General features: G+C 32.1%; 1 protein-coding gene across 1 annotated transcript; it reads right to left on the bottom strand.

Annotated features, from left to right (window-relative positions):
• Positions 1-1935: 1935 nt before the first annotated feature.
• LOC132712792 (uncharacterized) lies at positions 1936-18189 on the bottom strand. The gene is made up of 12 exons (XM_060695229.1): positions 17967-18189; positions 17052-17162; positions 16051-16116; positions 13687-13786; positions 13065-13181; positions 12527-12621; positions 11978-12099; positions 11173-11396; positions 9962-10072; positions 9260-9316; positions 8044-8156; positions 1936-2098 (listed from the first exon to the last, which is right to left on the bottom strand). Exons 1-12 carry the CDS (start codon positions 18036-18038, stop codon positions 1955-1957), a joined length of 1332 nt encoding a protein of 443 aa, XP_060551212.1. The 5' UTR covers positions 18039-18189; the 3' UTR covers positions 1936-1954.
• Between the last annotated feature and the right edge of the window lies 1 nt (position 18190).

Here is an 18190-nt window from a genome sequence, read left to right as displayed (position 1 = left end):
AATTAATTGATTGCTAAGGAAGGTCATTGGTCAATATGGATATCAATTGGAGTAAAACAGATGGTCAGGAAAGTCAGTGGTTGCTAAGGAAAGACAATTTGGAAAATATGGAATTTTTTTAAAAGGCTTTCTTATGAATGCTGGTTTATTTGCTTATCTTTCTGGCTGATGACTGTCATTGCATGCTTGTACACCATGCATTACAGTTATTGCTCGTAGGATACTTAAATATGCCCAAATATCTTCAAGAGCTGTTCAGCATGTGGAAGGAAGTGTAATTATATTTTGATAAATTTCACTGTAAAATTATCAAACATGATTTTCATGGATGAATAAGTTATACACTCAAAAGGCATGAAATAAAATTTGAACAAATGTGGGTAGAGGTCAACTAGACAAAGTTTCAGGCCAGAAATTTAGGCTAGGTGGCTCTTATGATTTAAATAAGTTTTTTACCAGAAGACTACATATAAGGAATATCCACGACCCCAAAGAGTATGGCCAATTTTGAAACTAGGGCTATAATTTTAATAAATTTTGTTAAGGGCCACTAAACAATGGTTCATGCCAAATATCTAAGCTTGAGCCTTCATGGTTTTTTAGAGAAGTTTTTTTGTTTAGTTTTATTATATAAATACATGTATATAAGGGAAATTCCACAAAATTTAGACCTCAGGGCTATAAGTTGAACAAACTTGGTACAGGGCCACTAGACAATGTTTCATGTCAATAATTGAAGATTTAGCCTGTATGCTTTTAGAAAAGATTTTCTAAGTTTGTACAAAATACAGATAAGAAAGATCTATGACCCCCTGGGATTTCCAAGCAAACTTGGTAGACATCCACCAGATGATTTTTATGTCAAATATCTAAGCTCAATAATAGCTCTTAAGATTTTAAAGAAGTAGATTTTACTTTTCGTTGCCTTGGCAACAAGAACTCTGCAAGGAATGGATTTCTTTGAACAATTTTTAAAGAGCTTCAAGCCAGGTACATTTAACAATATTGGCCTCTGGATATAGACGATGTTGTTTTAAGAAAATGTTTCAAGCCATTAACAACACTGGACAGACGCACAGTGATAGCAAATGCTCACCTCTTAGCACTTTAGCAGTGCTGTAGTGAGTTGAAAAACAGTCCTGAAATGTCATTGCATCTCTAAATTTACCTGTATACCATAATTTGCTTCTTGCCTTCTTATTTTCATTGGTGCCAACATGATTCAAGTTTATAATTTTGGGGAAACTACATAAGTACTTCACATATAGCCTCCACACGGCAATATCTACCCATTTTTGAATGCCTTAGAAATGAATTTAAATACAAAAATATATATCTTCCTGAAAACTATTTAAAAAGCGTTGGTCAGAGTCCACATTTTTCTGTCAAGGTATGTTCAAATGTTCGTTGTTTTTTGGGGTTTTTTTCGTTTTTGTTTTTTGGGCCAATAAAAGTGTAACTGCTATGTAGACCTTACTCAATACCGGTATTTACGGTAAAGATTTGTAAATAAGTTTGACTCACCTCAAGTCAGAACAAGCTCATTTTGTATCAAAAGAAAATCGTAAATACCTTACAGCCAGACTGACTTCTATAAAGCAGCATGATAGTCAAAAATGGAGTCTTTTTAGTGTCAAGTCCAGAACTTTAAAATAACTAGGCACAAATATTTATCATTTGGTATCTAAAAAATTTTATTATCAAAGGTTATTTTTGGGGTCAAACATTAATTTTCAGACACATGTAGTTTATGGAATATGCATGTATATGGTATATCTCTAACACTGGCTAGAAATATGTTAGTGTTTGCACTGTGACCCTTGCTTTGTCTGACATCATGGAGAAAAATATAATGAACCAAAATATGACAAATTTACAAAAAAGAATTAATATCTGAGGAAGCTTATGGTAACAGATAATTGAAAACAATGTATCGATCTTTTTTCACAAAATATCATTTATTCTGACAAGTTTCTTCTTTATAAGATTGTTCAATATCCAGTACAGCATCTCTCAATGTCTTGTATTCAGACATTTCATTATAAATATGAGCAGATATTCTAACATATAACCTCTGTTGTACACATTTCACTGGTACCTGAAAATAAATAGAGGATAATGTCATTATGTCTATGTTTCTCTCAATAAATTATGTCATCCTCCACCTTAACCTCAATAAATTATGCCATCCTCCACCTAAACCTCAATAAATTATGCCATCCTCCACCTAAATCTCAATAAATTATGCTATCCTCCACCTAAATCTCAATAAATTATGCCATCCTCCACCTAAATCTCAATAAATTATGCCATCCTCCACCTAAATCTCAATAAATTATGCCATCCACTACCTAAATCTCAATAAATTATGCCATCTTCCACCTAAATCTCAATAAATTATGCCATCTTCCACCTAAATCTCAATAAATAATACCATCCTCCACCTAAATCTCAATAAATTATGTCATCCTCCACCTAAACCTTAATACATTATGCTATCTTCCACCTAAATCTCAATAAATTATGCCATCCTCCACCTAAATCTCAATAAATTATGTCATCCTCCACCTAAACCTCAATAAATTATGCCATCCTCCACCTAAATCTCAATAAATTATGCCATCTTCCACCTAAATCTCAATAAATTATGCTATCCTCCACCTAAATCTCAATAAATTATGCCATCCCCACCTAAATCTCAATAAATTATGCTATCCTCCACCTAAATCTCAATAAATTATGCCATCCCCCACCTAAATCTCAATAAATTATGTCATCTTCCACCTAAACCTCAATAAATTATGCCATCCTCCACCTAAACCTCAATAAATTATGCCATCCTCCACCTAAATCTCAATAAATTATGCCATCTTCCACCTAAATCTCAATAAATTATGCTACCCTCCACCTAAATCTCAATAAATTATGCTATCCTCCACCTAAATCTCAATAAATTATGCCATCCCCCACCTAAATCTCAATAAATTATGCTATCCTCCACTTAAATCTCAATAAATTATACCATCCTCCACCTAAATCTCAATAAATTATGTCATCCTCCACCTTAACCTCAATAAATTATGCCATCCTCCACCTAAATCTCAATAAATTATGCCATCCCCCAACTAAACCTCAATAAATTATGCCATCCTCCACCTAAATCTCAATAAACTAGAACTATCACTAAATGTGATTGATACCCCCATAAGACTGCTTCGGAAATGAGGATGTAACTAGTAACAGAATACCTTGTAAAAGAATTGAAACAAGAGCCATGCCATCCCCCGCCAAATGTGTTTGCTCATTGGAAGAATGTATATGTAGTAGAGCAGAATAATTCCATTTTAAGAGGTCTTTTGGTAAAGAAAACTGATGGCTATAGTGATTACAGATTTGAAACCTATGTGAATACTGATGGCTGAAAATAACAAAGGGCAATAATGCAGGGTAGGTTATCATTCTTGTGTGCTGCATCCCTCCTCAGTAAAATCTATCCATCTATGAAGTTTCAAGTTGATACCTCAAATACTTTTTGAGAAAAAAATTGAATTGAAAAATTAAGTATGAAAAATAACAAAGGGCAATAACTCAAAAATTATAAAAGGTAGAGTTATCATTCTTGTGCACTGCACACCTCCTGAGTTAGATCTATGCACCTATGATGTTTCATAATGATATCTCAAAGGCCTTTTGAGTTATGCTTTGGACAAAAATTAATTTTGAAAAATAAAAAAAGGGCAATAACTAAACAATTATGCAGGGTAGAGTTATCGTTCTTGTGCACTGCACTCTTTCTCAATGAGATCCATCCACCTATGAAGTTTCAAGTTGATACCTCAAATACTTTTTGAGATAAGCTCCCGACAAAATAGTATGAAAAAGAACAAAGGGCAATAACTAAAAAATTGTACAGGGAAGAGTTATCATTCTTTTGCACAGCATTCCTCCTCAATAAAATCTATCCACCCATGACATTTCATGTTGACATCTCAAACACTTTTGAGTTATGCTCCACTCGGGTGAAAAATTATGTATGAAAAATAACAAAGGGCAATAACTCAAAAATTATAAAAGGTAGAGTTATCATTCTTGTGCAGTGCACACCTCCTAAGTGAGATCTATGCACCTATGAAGTTTCATTTTGATATCTCAAAGGCTTTTTGAGTTATGCTCTGGACAAAAATTAATTTTGAAAAATAACTAAGGGCAATAACTCAAAAATAATGCAGGGTAGAGTTATCATTCTTAAGCACTGCCCTCCTCCTCAATGAGATCCATCCACCTTTGAAGTTTCAAGTTGATTCCTCAAATACTTTTTGAGATAAGCTCTGGACAAAATAGCATGAAAAAGAACAAAGGGCAATAACTCAAAAATTGTATAGGGAAGAGTTATCATTCTTGCGCACAACATTCCTCCTCAATAAGATCTATCCACCTATGACATTTCATGTTGATATCTCAAACACTTTTTGAGTTATGCTCCACTCAGGTGAAAAATTAAGTATGAAAAATAACAAAGGGCAATAACTCAAAAATTATGAAAGGTAGAGTTATCATTCTTGTGCACTGCACACCTCCTGAGTGAGATCTATGCACCTATGAAGTTTCATGTTGATATCTCATAGGCTTTTGGAGTTATGCTCTGGACAAAAATCAATTTTGAAAAATAACAAAGGGCAATAACTCAAAAATCATACAAGGTAGAGTTATCATTCTTGTGCACTGCACTCCTCCTCAATGAGGTCTATCCACCTATGAAGTTTCAAGTTGATAACTCAAATACTTTTAGAGATATGCTCCGGACAAAAATGTCGGACGGAAGGACGGACGGACAGAAGGTCGGACGGAGACTATTTCTATTTCCCCCGCCGCCTTTTCGGCGGGGGATAATAAAGAGTTATGGTTTTGGGCAATTAAAGATAGTTTTGGTTCTTGTATGTTGCATTTCCTTTCAATGTGGTTGGCCATTGATGAAGTTTTATTGAATTACTCTGTAATAAGTCGAGAAAGACAAAGAGAAGGAACAAAGGGCAATAACTCTATAAATACTGAAGATGGAGTTATAGTTCTTGTGCACTGCACTTCCTCTTTTTGTGCTTGACCATTGTATGAATTTGTTTTGAATTTTAACCAGTACGTTTTAAGTTATGCTCCAGACAAGGAAAAGTATCAAAGGGCAGTAACTCTGTATTTTGTCAAAATGGAGTTATGGCTCTTGTGCACTGCACTTCCTTTTAATGTCCTTGACAACTGTATGAAGTTGTATTGAATTCGAAACAGTAGTTTTCAAGTCATGCTTTGGACAAGGAAAAGTAACAAAGGGCAATAACTCTGTAATTAGTCAAGATAGAGTTATGGTTCTTGTGCACTGCACTTCTTCTCAATGTGCTTGACCATTGTATGAAGTTTTATTGAATTCCAACCATTAGTCTTCAAGTTATGCTCCGGACAAAAAAAAGCAATGGAAAAGTAACAAAGGGCAATAACTCTGTAATTTGTCAAGATGGAGTTATGGCTCTTATGCACTGCACATCCCGTTATTGCGCTTGACCATTGTATGAAGTTGTTTTGAATTCCAACCAGTAGTTTTCAAGTCATGCTCTGGACAAGGAAAAGTAACAAAGGGCAGTAACTCTATTATAAGTCAAGATGTAGTTATGGTTCTTGTGCACTGCACTTCCTCTCAATGTGCTTGACCATTGTATGAAGTTATAATAAATTCCAACAATTAGTCTTCAAGTTATGGTCCGGACAAAAGAAAGTAATGGAAAAGTAACAAAGGGCAATAACTCTGTAATTACTTTAGATAGAGTTATGGTTCTTATGCACTGCACTTCCTCTCAATGTGCTTGACCATTGTATGCCCCGGACAAAGAAAAGTAACTTAAAGGGCAATAACTCTGTAATTAGTCAAGATAGAGTTATGGTTCTTGTGCACTGCACTTCCTCTCAATGTGCTTGACCATTATATGTAGTTATATTGAATTCCAACCATTAGTCTTTAAGTTATGCTTCGGACAAGGAAAATGCAACGGACCGACCAAGCGACCGACCATCCAACCGACCACCAGGTGACTCCTATATACCCCCAAAACTTCGTTTTTGAGGGTATAATTATGCCATCCTCCACCTAAAGGGCATAGAAATAGGTTTAGCTTTGTCCGCCCGTATGTGGGCAAACATCCAATGATTCATTCCATCCATAATCTTCGTAAACAAGGAAGGAAACCACATAAACTGATAGTTTTAGTGTAAATTTTTATTCATTTATGTGGAAAAATATACAACATAAGGGAAAAAGCCCATAAACACTAAACGTTGGTATATACATATGTTCATCCAGTCTATATTTTTTAATAGGTGGCCATCTAACTGTAAACAAAAGAAAAGAGGACAATAGACCTCATTCAGTAATAGTAGAATGAGGGACCACATCCTTCTATTAAATGAAAGAATATATAACAAAAGAAATGGTCCCATATTCCATTTAAATGACGTTTCAATCTGTATTGTGTCCATCTGTCACAATTTACTGAAGTATTAAACTTTTATCTATTTTATTAAGATACCTAAAACTTATATAATGCGATTAGATCTTATTTAGAATTATAGTGCCAAAAAATCATAATTGAGTAATTGCCCTTTGAATTTTTAGCTCGACTATTCGAAGAATATGAGAGCTATTGTAGTCGCCCCGGCGTCGGCGTCTGCGTTGGTTAAAGTTTTTTGTAAAGTCAAATATCTCAATTATTACTTGAGATATTCAATTGAAACTTACAATACTTATTTATAGTAACAAGGTACATCAGATTGACAAGTTGGATAACTCTGCCTACAATATTGACAGAATTATGCCCCTTTTTAACTTAGAAATTTTGGTTAAAGTTTTTTGTAAAGTCAAATATCTCAATTATTGCTTGAGATATTCAATTGAAACTTACAATACTTATTTATAGTAACAAGGTACATCAAATTGACAAGTTGGAGAACTCTGCCTACAATATTGACAGAATAATGCCCCTTTTTAACTTAGAAATTTTGGTTAAAGGTCTTCAAAGATATTTACTTGAAACTTTACACATGCACTTAGGGTCATAATTGTATGTCACTGACCAAGTTCCATAACTCTATCTTGCATTAAGGCTGATTCATATCCCCTTTTCTACTTAGTCTCTTGGTTAATGTTTACATGCAAGTTTTACATATCTCAATAACTATTAAAGATATTTATTTAAAACTTCACATATGCATTTAGGGTCATAATTGTAGGTCACTGACAAAGATCCATAATTCTATCTTGCATTTAGGCTGATTTTTCTCCCCTTTTTCAACTTAGAAATTCATGGTAAGCTGTTATCTCAATAACTACTGAAGGGTTTGTGCCTTTTTTGGGACAATTTTATGCATTCATAATAATAAAGCAGTGATTTACTTGATAAAACATCTTAATAACAAGCCTTTGTACCTTTTCTGTCAAATTTATGTATTCATAGGTAATTAGTATTATTATACTCAATAAAACACCCTTGTGACATTACCTCGAATAGTCAAGCCAATACTGTATAATTAGACTCTCTCTAAGGCCTATAAAATGAATTTATAAAAAAAATAGCCCTTTTGAGAACTTAAAAAATTTAACATTATCAAGGCTCTTTTACTATCAAGCACTTAGAATAGTCGAGCGTGCTGTCCTACCGACAGCTCTTGTTCATACCTACTTTTTCTCCATGGAATGACTCTAGAAGAAATGAAGATACCAAATAACAACTTCATAAATGTATAGTTCTTATTACAGAGAAGTGCAGTGCATAAAAACTAACTCTCAAAAGGAATAATTTTGCAATTTTTCAAACTCTTTTTTTGTGCAGGGCAAAACTAACAATCAGGCTGCTGGCATTTACAGTTATAAACTCATTTTGGTTTTCTGAATACCAAAATAAAAATGGGAGTCAATATGAAACCAATTTTATTACTTTTATATCACAAAATGTAGCTTTTACTGCTTTAATAAAATTATAAAATGTAGCTTTAATATTTAGTTACCTCTATGTTATAATCATGGTATAATGTATTTTGTATAGTTTCTGCCGCAGAATAATCCATATGATCTGATATCTTCTGTAAACCATCTGGCAACCTCACCAAACACATACTTCCTATAAACAGTAATAACTTATTAATTGAATTAATCTTAGAAAAAGAGAAAAAAGATTTTTTTAAAGTCTTACCTGAAAGACTACAGTAAACTCTGCTTATAACGAACTCGTCGGGACATTCAAAATCTGTTCCTTATATCCGGAGTTCCTTGTAAGCATATAGCGAATTAGTTCCTTGTATCAGGAGTTTTTATAGCGAACAGATTTACATATAATGAACTGATTGTTTACCATCGTCAGCCATTTTGAAGAGCATTTGATTAAGAAAAATTTATTTCCTATTTTACCCGAGAGTGTACTTTTTGGAATTTGAAAATCCTTTGCTATTTCAGTTTTAATTTTACTTCCTTTCTCAATTTCTCATAAAATATCATATTTTGTTTCTCAACTCGTTTTTCGTTTTCATTCCATATTTAAGAATAAACAAGATTTTCGCTTTTTCCTTCCTTTTATATTAAATATCTTCTATTATATTTGAAGGGTAACTTTTACTAATGAAAGATATAGATTTCTTTTCATTTCAATCAAGCGTCCTTTGTTGTTTTTAATGGATTATGCTTTAAGGTTCTGCTATACAAATTCATTTTAATAGATGTCTTGAAGTATATACAACAATAAACGGTATATTTGGCCGAGTGCCAATAAAAAAAAAGAAAGTTGAAAATGGAGGATCTATTTACGGATAGCCGATACTTTGTAGGTCATTATAAAAGTGTAATTTTCTGTACTTTTAACTAAATTGGGACTAGAATTGAGTTCCTTATAAGTGATAATACCTTATAACCATGTTCGCTATAAACGTATATTATGATATTAAATAAAGAAGGGCAAAATTCGGGCCAAAATAAATTGTTCCTTATAACCGGAAGTTCGCTATAACCGTGTTCGCTATAAGTGAAGTTTACTGTATTAGTAATTTTATAGTTAGAGTAGCAATCAATCAAACTTTTGAGTCTGTATTTCTTTACTTATGTATTAAAAAAATTATACTAAAATATTAAATCTTGTGTTAGTACTTCTGCATTTCTTTGACTTCATTTGATATTTCAGTAAATATCAACATTAAATTGATCAAATGTCAGTATATAAAGTTTAAATTTTACCAAACATGTCCTCAGGAGCTGCCATCTCTGTGTTCCAACCTTCAAATAACATTCTACCTGTAGTTAACAACAAAAAAACCATCACATAGCATTCTACCTGTAGTGAACAAATATACCTTCATATAACACAGAGATTTTCCTGCTTATATAACAGACTCTGATAAAAGGTCGCTACCCAATTGAAATTTTCTTTTAAATCATGCAGTTTTCCCCCAAAATCTGAACTTAAACCTGCTTTTTTCTTCCCAAATTAGCATTTTAGTGATGATTTTTCCCAAAATCAAGTGGCTAAGGCATCTTCTCAATACAGTAAAAAAAATCACTGTAACATACTACCTGTAGTTAACAAGAAATAAAGCCTGAAGGGGACAGCTGATCTTTGTCTGCACTTGTTCTAGGAGTATAATCTGTTGCTACCAGCTGATTGTTACAGTTAAAATGTTTGGTAAAAAATCAATTATGAACTTTTAATGTAAAATGATATGGACTAATTACAATACACAGTCTGTTACAAGTCATTCTTCAAGATCTAAGTTCTTATATAATTATGTTCTTTAATTGAAGACCTTAAACTGTTTTCTCAATTATAATTCATCATGTCCTCCATCTAACTGTTGTTTTTCTCCAGAAAATGTAAATATTCACCAAAATAGATTTAGATAACATTTTATTCTTTATATATGGCATAGAGATTTCTATTACCTGCTTGCTTACACAAGCCATGCATATACTGGTGAGCTCTGTCCTGGCCTAAACCTTCCCAAAAATCTAGAACTGTGTGTAGAGCTAGAAATGGACTGTAGTCATGTAAACCTACAAACATAATTCAAGATTGGTCATAATAAACTTGTTTTATTAAACTTGTCACAGTACACATATCACAGTATAGTTATCATTATACTTTTGTTACTTTATGATTGACAGAACATGCTTGTGATCACAGTGTGATCGATAGAGTATGCTCCACACAGTATGACTGACAGAATATGCTTTTAACAGTACTGTTTGGGGAGATAACTCCGACACTAAATCACATATTTTTTGCAATATCTTAATTATCTTCCTGTACATTTTAAATGTTGAACCACCTAAACAAAGTTCAGTTCAAAGACCTTGCATTACACTACAAGAATTACATATGAAAATGGAAACTAGTACATCTTTAAGGTCTTGAGTATACAAAACATGGTCTTCTAACCCCACAACAGTAGATAAAGTCGACACTTAATTTTTTAATGTTAAAAAAGACAGGAAAATCAGCATCAATAATATATTTTTACATCTTACATATTTTTTTATTTTTTTTGTTGAAATAAGAACAATTTTTCGAAAATCTTTCCCAAGTCAGTGGCCTGTGGTCAATACATTTCTAACTACCTTATTGTAATTTAGTAAAAAGAACGTTTTGAAGCAGTTTCTGCCAACAAAAAAGTTTGGGTTATTTGAAAATTATTAAAAAATTTACCAACTTTCAAAAGATCATCACATTCTGTCCTGCTCCTATACTACTAGGTGACTATATGCTTGTTTAAAGTTATAACAAAAATATTTATCAAGTGTCAGAGTTATCTATGTGTCGGAGTTATCTCTCCGACCAGTATGATTGAAAGAACATGTTCATCATAGAATGATTGACAGAATATGCTTGTCACGGTTAAATTATGGTAGCCCTAGTTAACTCCTTTATGTGTTTTTATACTTCACTTTTTAATATACATTTAGAAATGGATTTTTTTTTTTTTTAAAAAGCACAACATTATTAATGTTGTTTAACACTTTGAAAATATGCTCAGTCAAGTTTTAAAGACATCAACCTGAACACTTAATTAGAAGAAGTCATTATGGAATCAGGAATAGACATTGATGACATAGCTCTATGACAATAATCTAAGTAGAGCCAAGAAATAGCATACCTGCCCAAATAAACTCTGAATTAAATCCAGAACCAAAACCATGGGAAATAATCAATGGTCTTGTCAAGGTCTGCAACTCTTTTCTGACATACATGAGTGCTGTCCCTTTTGGTGAACAAAACCATTTATGAGCATTTGTAATGTAATAATCTGGATCAAGGGAGGTAATATTTAGAGGGAGAGAACCCAGGCCATGTGCACCATCTATCAATACTGGTACATTCCTGAAATTATAAAGTTATTATCAAATATTGATTACAATGTTTTACAATACATTTTATTTTTAGTCTAAAATAAGATTTTTTTCTATCCATGTATAATGTATAAACATGGATAATATATCCAAATCAAATGCCTCTTGGGAAGATATCTCCCAACAATTATTCTTGTTAAATAAGCACAGATAAAAAGTAATTCCTAGCTTAACAAATGGTCAAAATATCAGAATGAGATAAATTATTCCTTCAGAAAGGAATCTGCCCCATTCTTTGTGTATAGTACTATTATGTTACTGAATATATTTTGATTTTTTTATATATATTTTATGTTACACCAACATAGTAGAGGTCACATGGCAACTTTCCAGCTTTACTGGTGGAGGAAGACCTCTGGTGCCCTCTGTGCTTTATTTCTCACCTGAAAAATCCAAAGACACTTGAGAAGCTCCAACTTACTGACCTTAACCACTCTGCCACAGACACCCTGAACATATTTTGATATTTATATGTTAAATTATTAAGTCTGATTATCATTATTTATTCGTATTGCCCACATGTATTTATGAACTAAATCTGTATATATTTACCTGGATTTACATATGGTGATAATTTCTGTAAGAGGCATGATGAATGGTGTATTACTAGGTATATGATCAAACACTGCCAGACTTGATCCTTCCTTTAAATTCTTATCTACATAATCTATCAACTGTAAAACATACATATTACATGATATTGAATTACACATCACAATAATAAGTTCAAGGGTCAATATTAACTGGTTGATCACAATGTAGTCATTTCCATTTGTTAAGTTCAATTTACTGCCAGTATTACAAATTTTCCAATTGTATGCCAGAAGTCTTGGTAATGACAATTAGACCAATACTAAAAATTAAACATTCTTTAATCTTCACAATATATAAAGTAGATTTTCTTACAGATTTTCACAATGAGTAAAGACTTAGTCATTTAAGTGTGAATCATTGTTTTCTATATAGACTTTCATTGGCTATAAAGCTGTGTTTTACAAAGATTTTGGGTCTTCAAAAAATGGAACATCACATCTTTATAATTGTTCAGTGAAAGATGAAGAATTATTTAATATGGAATGAATGTTACAGGTAGTTTATAACCTGCTGTTTATCTTTAATGGGAAAATCCACTTCCACCTCCTGTAGTTGAGCCCCTGTCTGCTCACATCTCCAACGCAACATTTTCTTTACTGCCCCTATCATAATTAATACAATAATATAGAAACATTAAAACATCTTAGTCCATGTTTGTCAAAAGCCATGTAAGAATTACGAGTCCTGGATAGTGCCAATGCAAAAATAATCCTGTAATGTATGCATGTATTTAGTCTCAATAATGAATACATTCAATGCTGTAGTTAATGAGATATGAAATGGAACACCAAACCTCCACAAAGTCTCACCACATTGTCTAAGTCAGGGGTGAGTAGGATAGAATGAACAAAATAGAAATCTTTTATACCAACCAACATAAAAGACTGAAATCATTGCTGGATGCAGTTTTACATCAAATTTTTCTAATGGTCAAGAAAAAGTTTGAACAACATAGTAATTTTTGACCTTATTTGAGCTATTCAAAACATTTCATTAAATTATATACATTAATATATCCAGTTATTTTCTATTACAAAAATCTTACCATATGTAACATTTAAGATGAAGACATTATCTCCCTGTTTTAGAGGTATGTTCTGTATAACTGTGTTTAATGCAGTAGTAGCATTCTCCACCAGTACAATATCCTTAGCATTGCAATCTGGAAAATATTTGGTAAAATTTAGACTTGTAAGAATTTAAACCAACACTACCACATGAAATAATAAGATAATATAGAAACTGTTTGTCTATGTAAACACTTCTTTCCTACAAGTCATGCATTACCTGAGACAACATGGAAACTGACCTGCAGAGTTTCCATAATGGACTTGTTTTCAAGTTTAAGAGATTTCAGTATTAAAATACAAATACTGAACTTACATTAGTATAGAGTCTTGTAAGACTGCACAAACATTAAGGCAGGTCAGCTTCCTGGAACCAACCAGTACTGGTTCATATAATGAAACATGGTCGTGATCCGATTTATAAGGGCTCGAACCCATGGTCCCTGGGCTTAGAGGCAGACACCTTAACCACTAGGCCACCACTCCCCTTAAAGCTCACTGGTGGCAAAGGTTTATCACTTTCAGTTCCAGCAATTATTGGTTTTCTGTCCTCGCAATCCTCAGCTATCAAGTTTTTTGTGATAAATCAGTGAAACATACTTATAAATTTAGCAATCCTTCTTGTAACATGGACAAGTCGAGGCAATAGCTCCCTGTCATAAAATCTTAGTGGTTGTCTTTCTGTCCATATCTGGTATTTCTGAAACATAACAGTGTATACTATAATACAATCAAAGCACAGAAGGCGCTGAATTTGTTTGGGTCTCAGAAAGTCAGAAAGGTGAAGGTTGTGAGATTATAAACCAATTTGTTTTTGTATAGTGCCACTAATGCTTTCCAGCGTTTTAATTGTAGTTAACTGGCTATAAGACTAATTGCAACACTGATATTCAATTCAATATTTATTTGACTTAAACAATTTGAAAAAAAATATGTCGCCTTCACTGGGATTAGAACTGGAGACCTCTCGCTTCCCATGCGAGCGCGCAAACCCCTCGGCCACGGTGCAGTTATATGTAAATGGCCTGAAGAAAACCATATTATTCTAAATTAGGGTTTGTAACCCTTATTATTTCGACTTTAACACAGATGTAAATAATCATGGAGCTTACTATAAGCAAAGCATGTATATCTATAAAGAATGAAACAATATTAGAAATCTTCGACCATTCGGGAACTATTTTGCTTGATAATTAATGCGCCTGTCATTTGACCATCTTTACGCAGTGATCTCCCCTGAATTTTTCGGCTTTAGTGTACATAAAGGGAAGTAACCGCTTCAAAAAAGCGGACTACTTTCGGCATTTACAATTAACAGCATCAGAGTCTGAAATTTCGCTACCATTATTTGTTTGGTCTGACGACCCAAATAAATAATAAACCAGAGCAATATAATTTCAATAACAAGTTGAATATTATATTGAAGCAATGTAATTTTAATGTTTATAACAGGTTGAAACATGGCTGAGTAATGTTATTTTAATAATAAATTGTATAATTTACTAAAAAAATTTTTTTTTTTAATTGCTTGGTTTTATGACACATCTACACAGTAGAGGTCATATTGCGATTTTCTAGCTTTACTGGTGGAAGAAGGCCTCACATGCCCCTCACTGCATTTTTTCCAGGCATGAACAGGCACCTGAGTAGGACCACCAACATTCAATAAGCTATCTGGAAAGCTTTCTTACATGAAAGAGTCCAACGATCCTGGCAGCATTAGAGCCCACAGCCATGGGCCACAAATATATCTTAGTAATGTTATTTTAACAATTTATAACAAGTTGTCCAATATACCTGGGTAATGTTATCTTAAAAACAAGTTGTATCATATAACTGAGCAATGTTATTATAATAACAAGTTGTATCATATAACTGAGCAATGTTATTATAACAACAAGTTGTATCATATAACTGAGCAATGTTATTATAACAACAAGTTGTATCATATAACTGAGCATTGTTATTATAACAACAAGTTGTATCATATAACTGAGCAATATTATTATAATAACAAGTTGTATCATATAACTGAGCAACATTATTATAATAACAAGTTGTATCATATAACCGAGCAATGTTATTATAACAACAAGTTGTATCATATAACTGAGCAATGTTATTATAATAACAAGTTGTATCATATAACTGAGCAATGTTATTATAATAACAAGTTGTATCATATAACTGAGCAATATTATTATAATAACAAGTTGTATCATATAACTGAGCAATGTTATTATAATAACAAGTTGTATCATATAACTGAGCAATATTATTATAATAATAAGTTGTATCATATAACTGAGCAATGTTATTATAATAACAAGTTGTATCATATAACTGAGCAATGTTATTATAATAACAAGTTGTATCATATAAATGAGCAATGTTATTATAATAACAAGTTGTATCATATAACTGAGCAATATTATTATAATAATAAGTTATATCATATAACTGAGCAATGTTATTATAATAACAAGTTGTATCATATAACTGAGCAATGTTATTATAATAACAAGTTGTATCATATAACTGAGCAATATTATTATAATAATAAGTTATATCATATAACTGAGCAATGTTATTATAATAACAAGTTGTACCATATAACCGAGCAATGTTATTATAACAACAAGTTGTCCCATATAACTGAGCAATGTTATTATAATAACAAGTTGTATCATATAACTGAGCAATGTTATTATAACAACAAGTTGTCCCATATAACTGAGCAATGTTATTATAACAACAAGTTGTACCATAACTAGCAATGTTATTATAACAACAAGTTGTATCATATAACTGAGCAATGTTATTATAATAACAAGTTGTATCATATAACTGAGCAATGTTATTATAACAACAAGTTGTCCCATATAACTGAGCAATGTTATTATAATAATAAGTTATATCATATAACTGAGCAATGTTATTTGTAATGAAAGGTGTATGAAATACCTGAGCAATGTCTAGAGCATCTTTCAACACCCCACCAAATGCTCCATGATTTAAAAAGACACAGTCCTGAAAAAAAAATGCAACAGCTAGCTCTTGTGAGTATACTTCAAGCTCACTTCAATAACCACATCAATTAAGGATCACATCATATGAATGAAACGTGTCAATAGTGCATTTTATTTTCTATTTGAACAAGATGTGGAAAAAGCAAGAAAAAACAAGAAAGCCATAATGGCACTACATCGTTCACCTAAAATCTATTGCTAGGAAAGGTCTTAATATTGTTGTTGCAGATAAGTAGATAATTGGGTAACCTTGAAGAGTGTCATTTTTGCCCCCAGAGGCATTTTTCATACATATTGAAATACTCAAGATCTAGGACAGGTGGTTTTCTAGAAGTGAATTTAAATTTGAAGGTTGAGGCATTGTAGTATCTGAATAGATTTTTAAACAGTTTTATGTAATAAAAGTGACATCAGGGCTGACCATTTTATACCCCAGGGATATTATTTAATCCCTGCGGTCTAAATTTGTAAAGGTCCAATTTAGGCAATGCTACATGCAAATGCTACATGCTTCATATCTTAGCTCTGGATAATGTAATTTCACACAAGAGGGTTAAGTAGGGTTAGTAGGTTATGTTTCCTATGAAAGCCTAAATAAATTTAGAAAGCCACGCTGCATTTAATGAGCTAACTTTATAGGCACGGCTTATAAAACTTTGTAGTGGATCGTAAGGTGATGCTACACGTCAAATATCTCTGCTCTGATATTGTAGTTTCAAAGTAGAATAATTCTGAGATATGTAGTACATTTGTATATATAAGACTTATAATACATGTATTTGATGTATAAATATATAATTCAATATAATTCCACAGGGAGTTCCACTGTTGGCATGAAATCATTTGTTAATAAAATAAATAATTTACACCAATGTTCTACTTACATGTTAATTTCTAAATGCTATTTTTTTACCAAATTAATATTTAATAATGTACCTCTAAAAGAAAATGCTTTTGTTTTATTTCTTTCCCAAATATTGGTGGATTTGACTTGTAAGTTTCAAACAGCTCACATCTAAACGGCAATTCTGGAGGAACATATTCATCCTGAAAGCAAAGTTTATACAAAAAGTTCAATACACAGTGTTTAAAATGTCCATATAAAACAAAAAGAAAATGTTAAATGAATCCCTGGTATGATTTACCTGAAACTATGTTGATATGAAGTTAAGAATCATGCTAGTCATGACATGGTAATTGAGTATAGTATTTAGCTTAGAGGTAATATTTTATTGAATGCTGATCGATGATCACTTAGATACAACTTGTCTATTCTAACTTATGACAAACATGCATCGGTGCTTTTCCGCCGAATTTTGTGTAATGAATGACCAGAGGCAAGGATTAAATTTATTAACAAGCGCTGTGTGATACGTAAAGATATGTGCATGCCGTAAGTAAAATGCGCAGCGATTAAGTATAAGATTACTTTGCATTAGGTTATTTATTTTAATTTTTTTTACAAGAATTTGAAAATCCAAAAATTCAGGAACCCAAGAAAATGCCCGTTTTGATAAAACCACGAAATTTCATGCCCATCATGCATGAATATAAGTGAATTGGCCGTATTTTATTATTTAGCATAATTTCATACAAATTGCTATTTGTAAATACACCATTAACTAATTGTGAAGAAGAATATAAGAAGCAAAAATAATCTTTAAGCAGATATCTACATCCAGTAGGGTACTTCAACAGTTCAATATCATGTGATAAATAATTTTCAGAGAGATACATAATGTACTTGAAAACTGTTGACTGTTGAACAGTAATGTCAGTAAAAGTTTTTATATAAAGAAATTTTACATTGACAATTTTATATCAGTAGATTAAGCTGTAAAATATACTTACATCTTGTATATCAAGAAGTTCCTGGACATTTGATGAATGAAATGAACCAAAGTCTCTCTTTGCTGCACTCATATTCTAGAGGTCAATATCTAGTACACGTATGTCATTATTTCCCGCCATCTGTCAATTAATGCACAAATTTAATTATAATTGACTAAAATAGGGTCTTCGTTTTTGTATCCGTTTGGTAAAAAAGATGAATGGATAATCATATATAGTAAGTT

The sequence above is a fragment of the Ruditapes philippinarum genome, unplaced genomic scaffold, assembly GCF_026571515.1.
Source record: "Ruditapes philippinarum isolate M1 unplaced genomic scaffold, ASM2657151v2 ctg1170_1_1_1_1, whole genome shotgun sequence".
In the NCBI taxonomy this organism is placed as follows: Eukaryota; Metazoa; Mollusca; class Bivalvia; order Venerida; family Veneridae; genus Ruditapes; species Ruditapes philippinarum.
Note: the sequence above shows the minus strand (reverse complement) of the source record. Positions and strands in the feature narration are given on the sequence as shown.

Coding starts and splice junctions, on each gene's coding strand:
- LOC132712792 (XM_060695229.1), bottom strand. CDS start 18,038: ATGAGTGCAGCAAAGAGAGACTTTGGTTCATTTCATTCATCAAATGTC. Junction 13,787..16,050: donor ATGCTCTAGACATTGCTCAG/GTATTTCATACA, acceptor GTTATGTTTCAG/AAATACCAGATATGGACAGA. Junction 11,397..11,977: donor ATCACCATATGTAAATCCAG/GTAAATATATAC, acceptor TTATAATTTCAG/GAATGTACCAGTATTGATAG.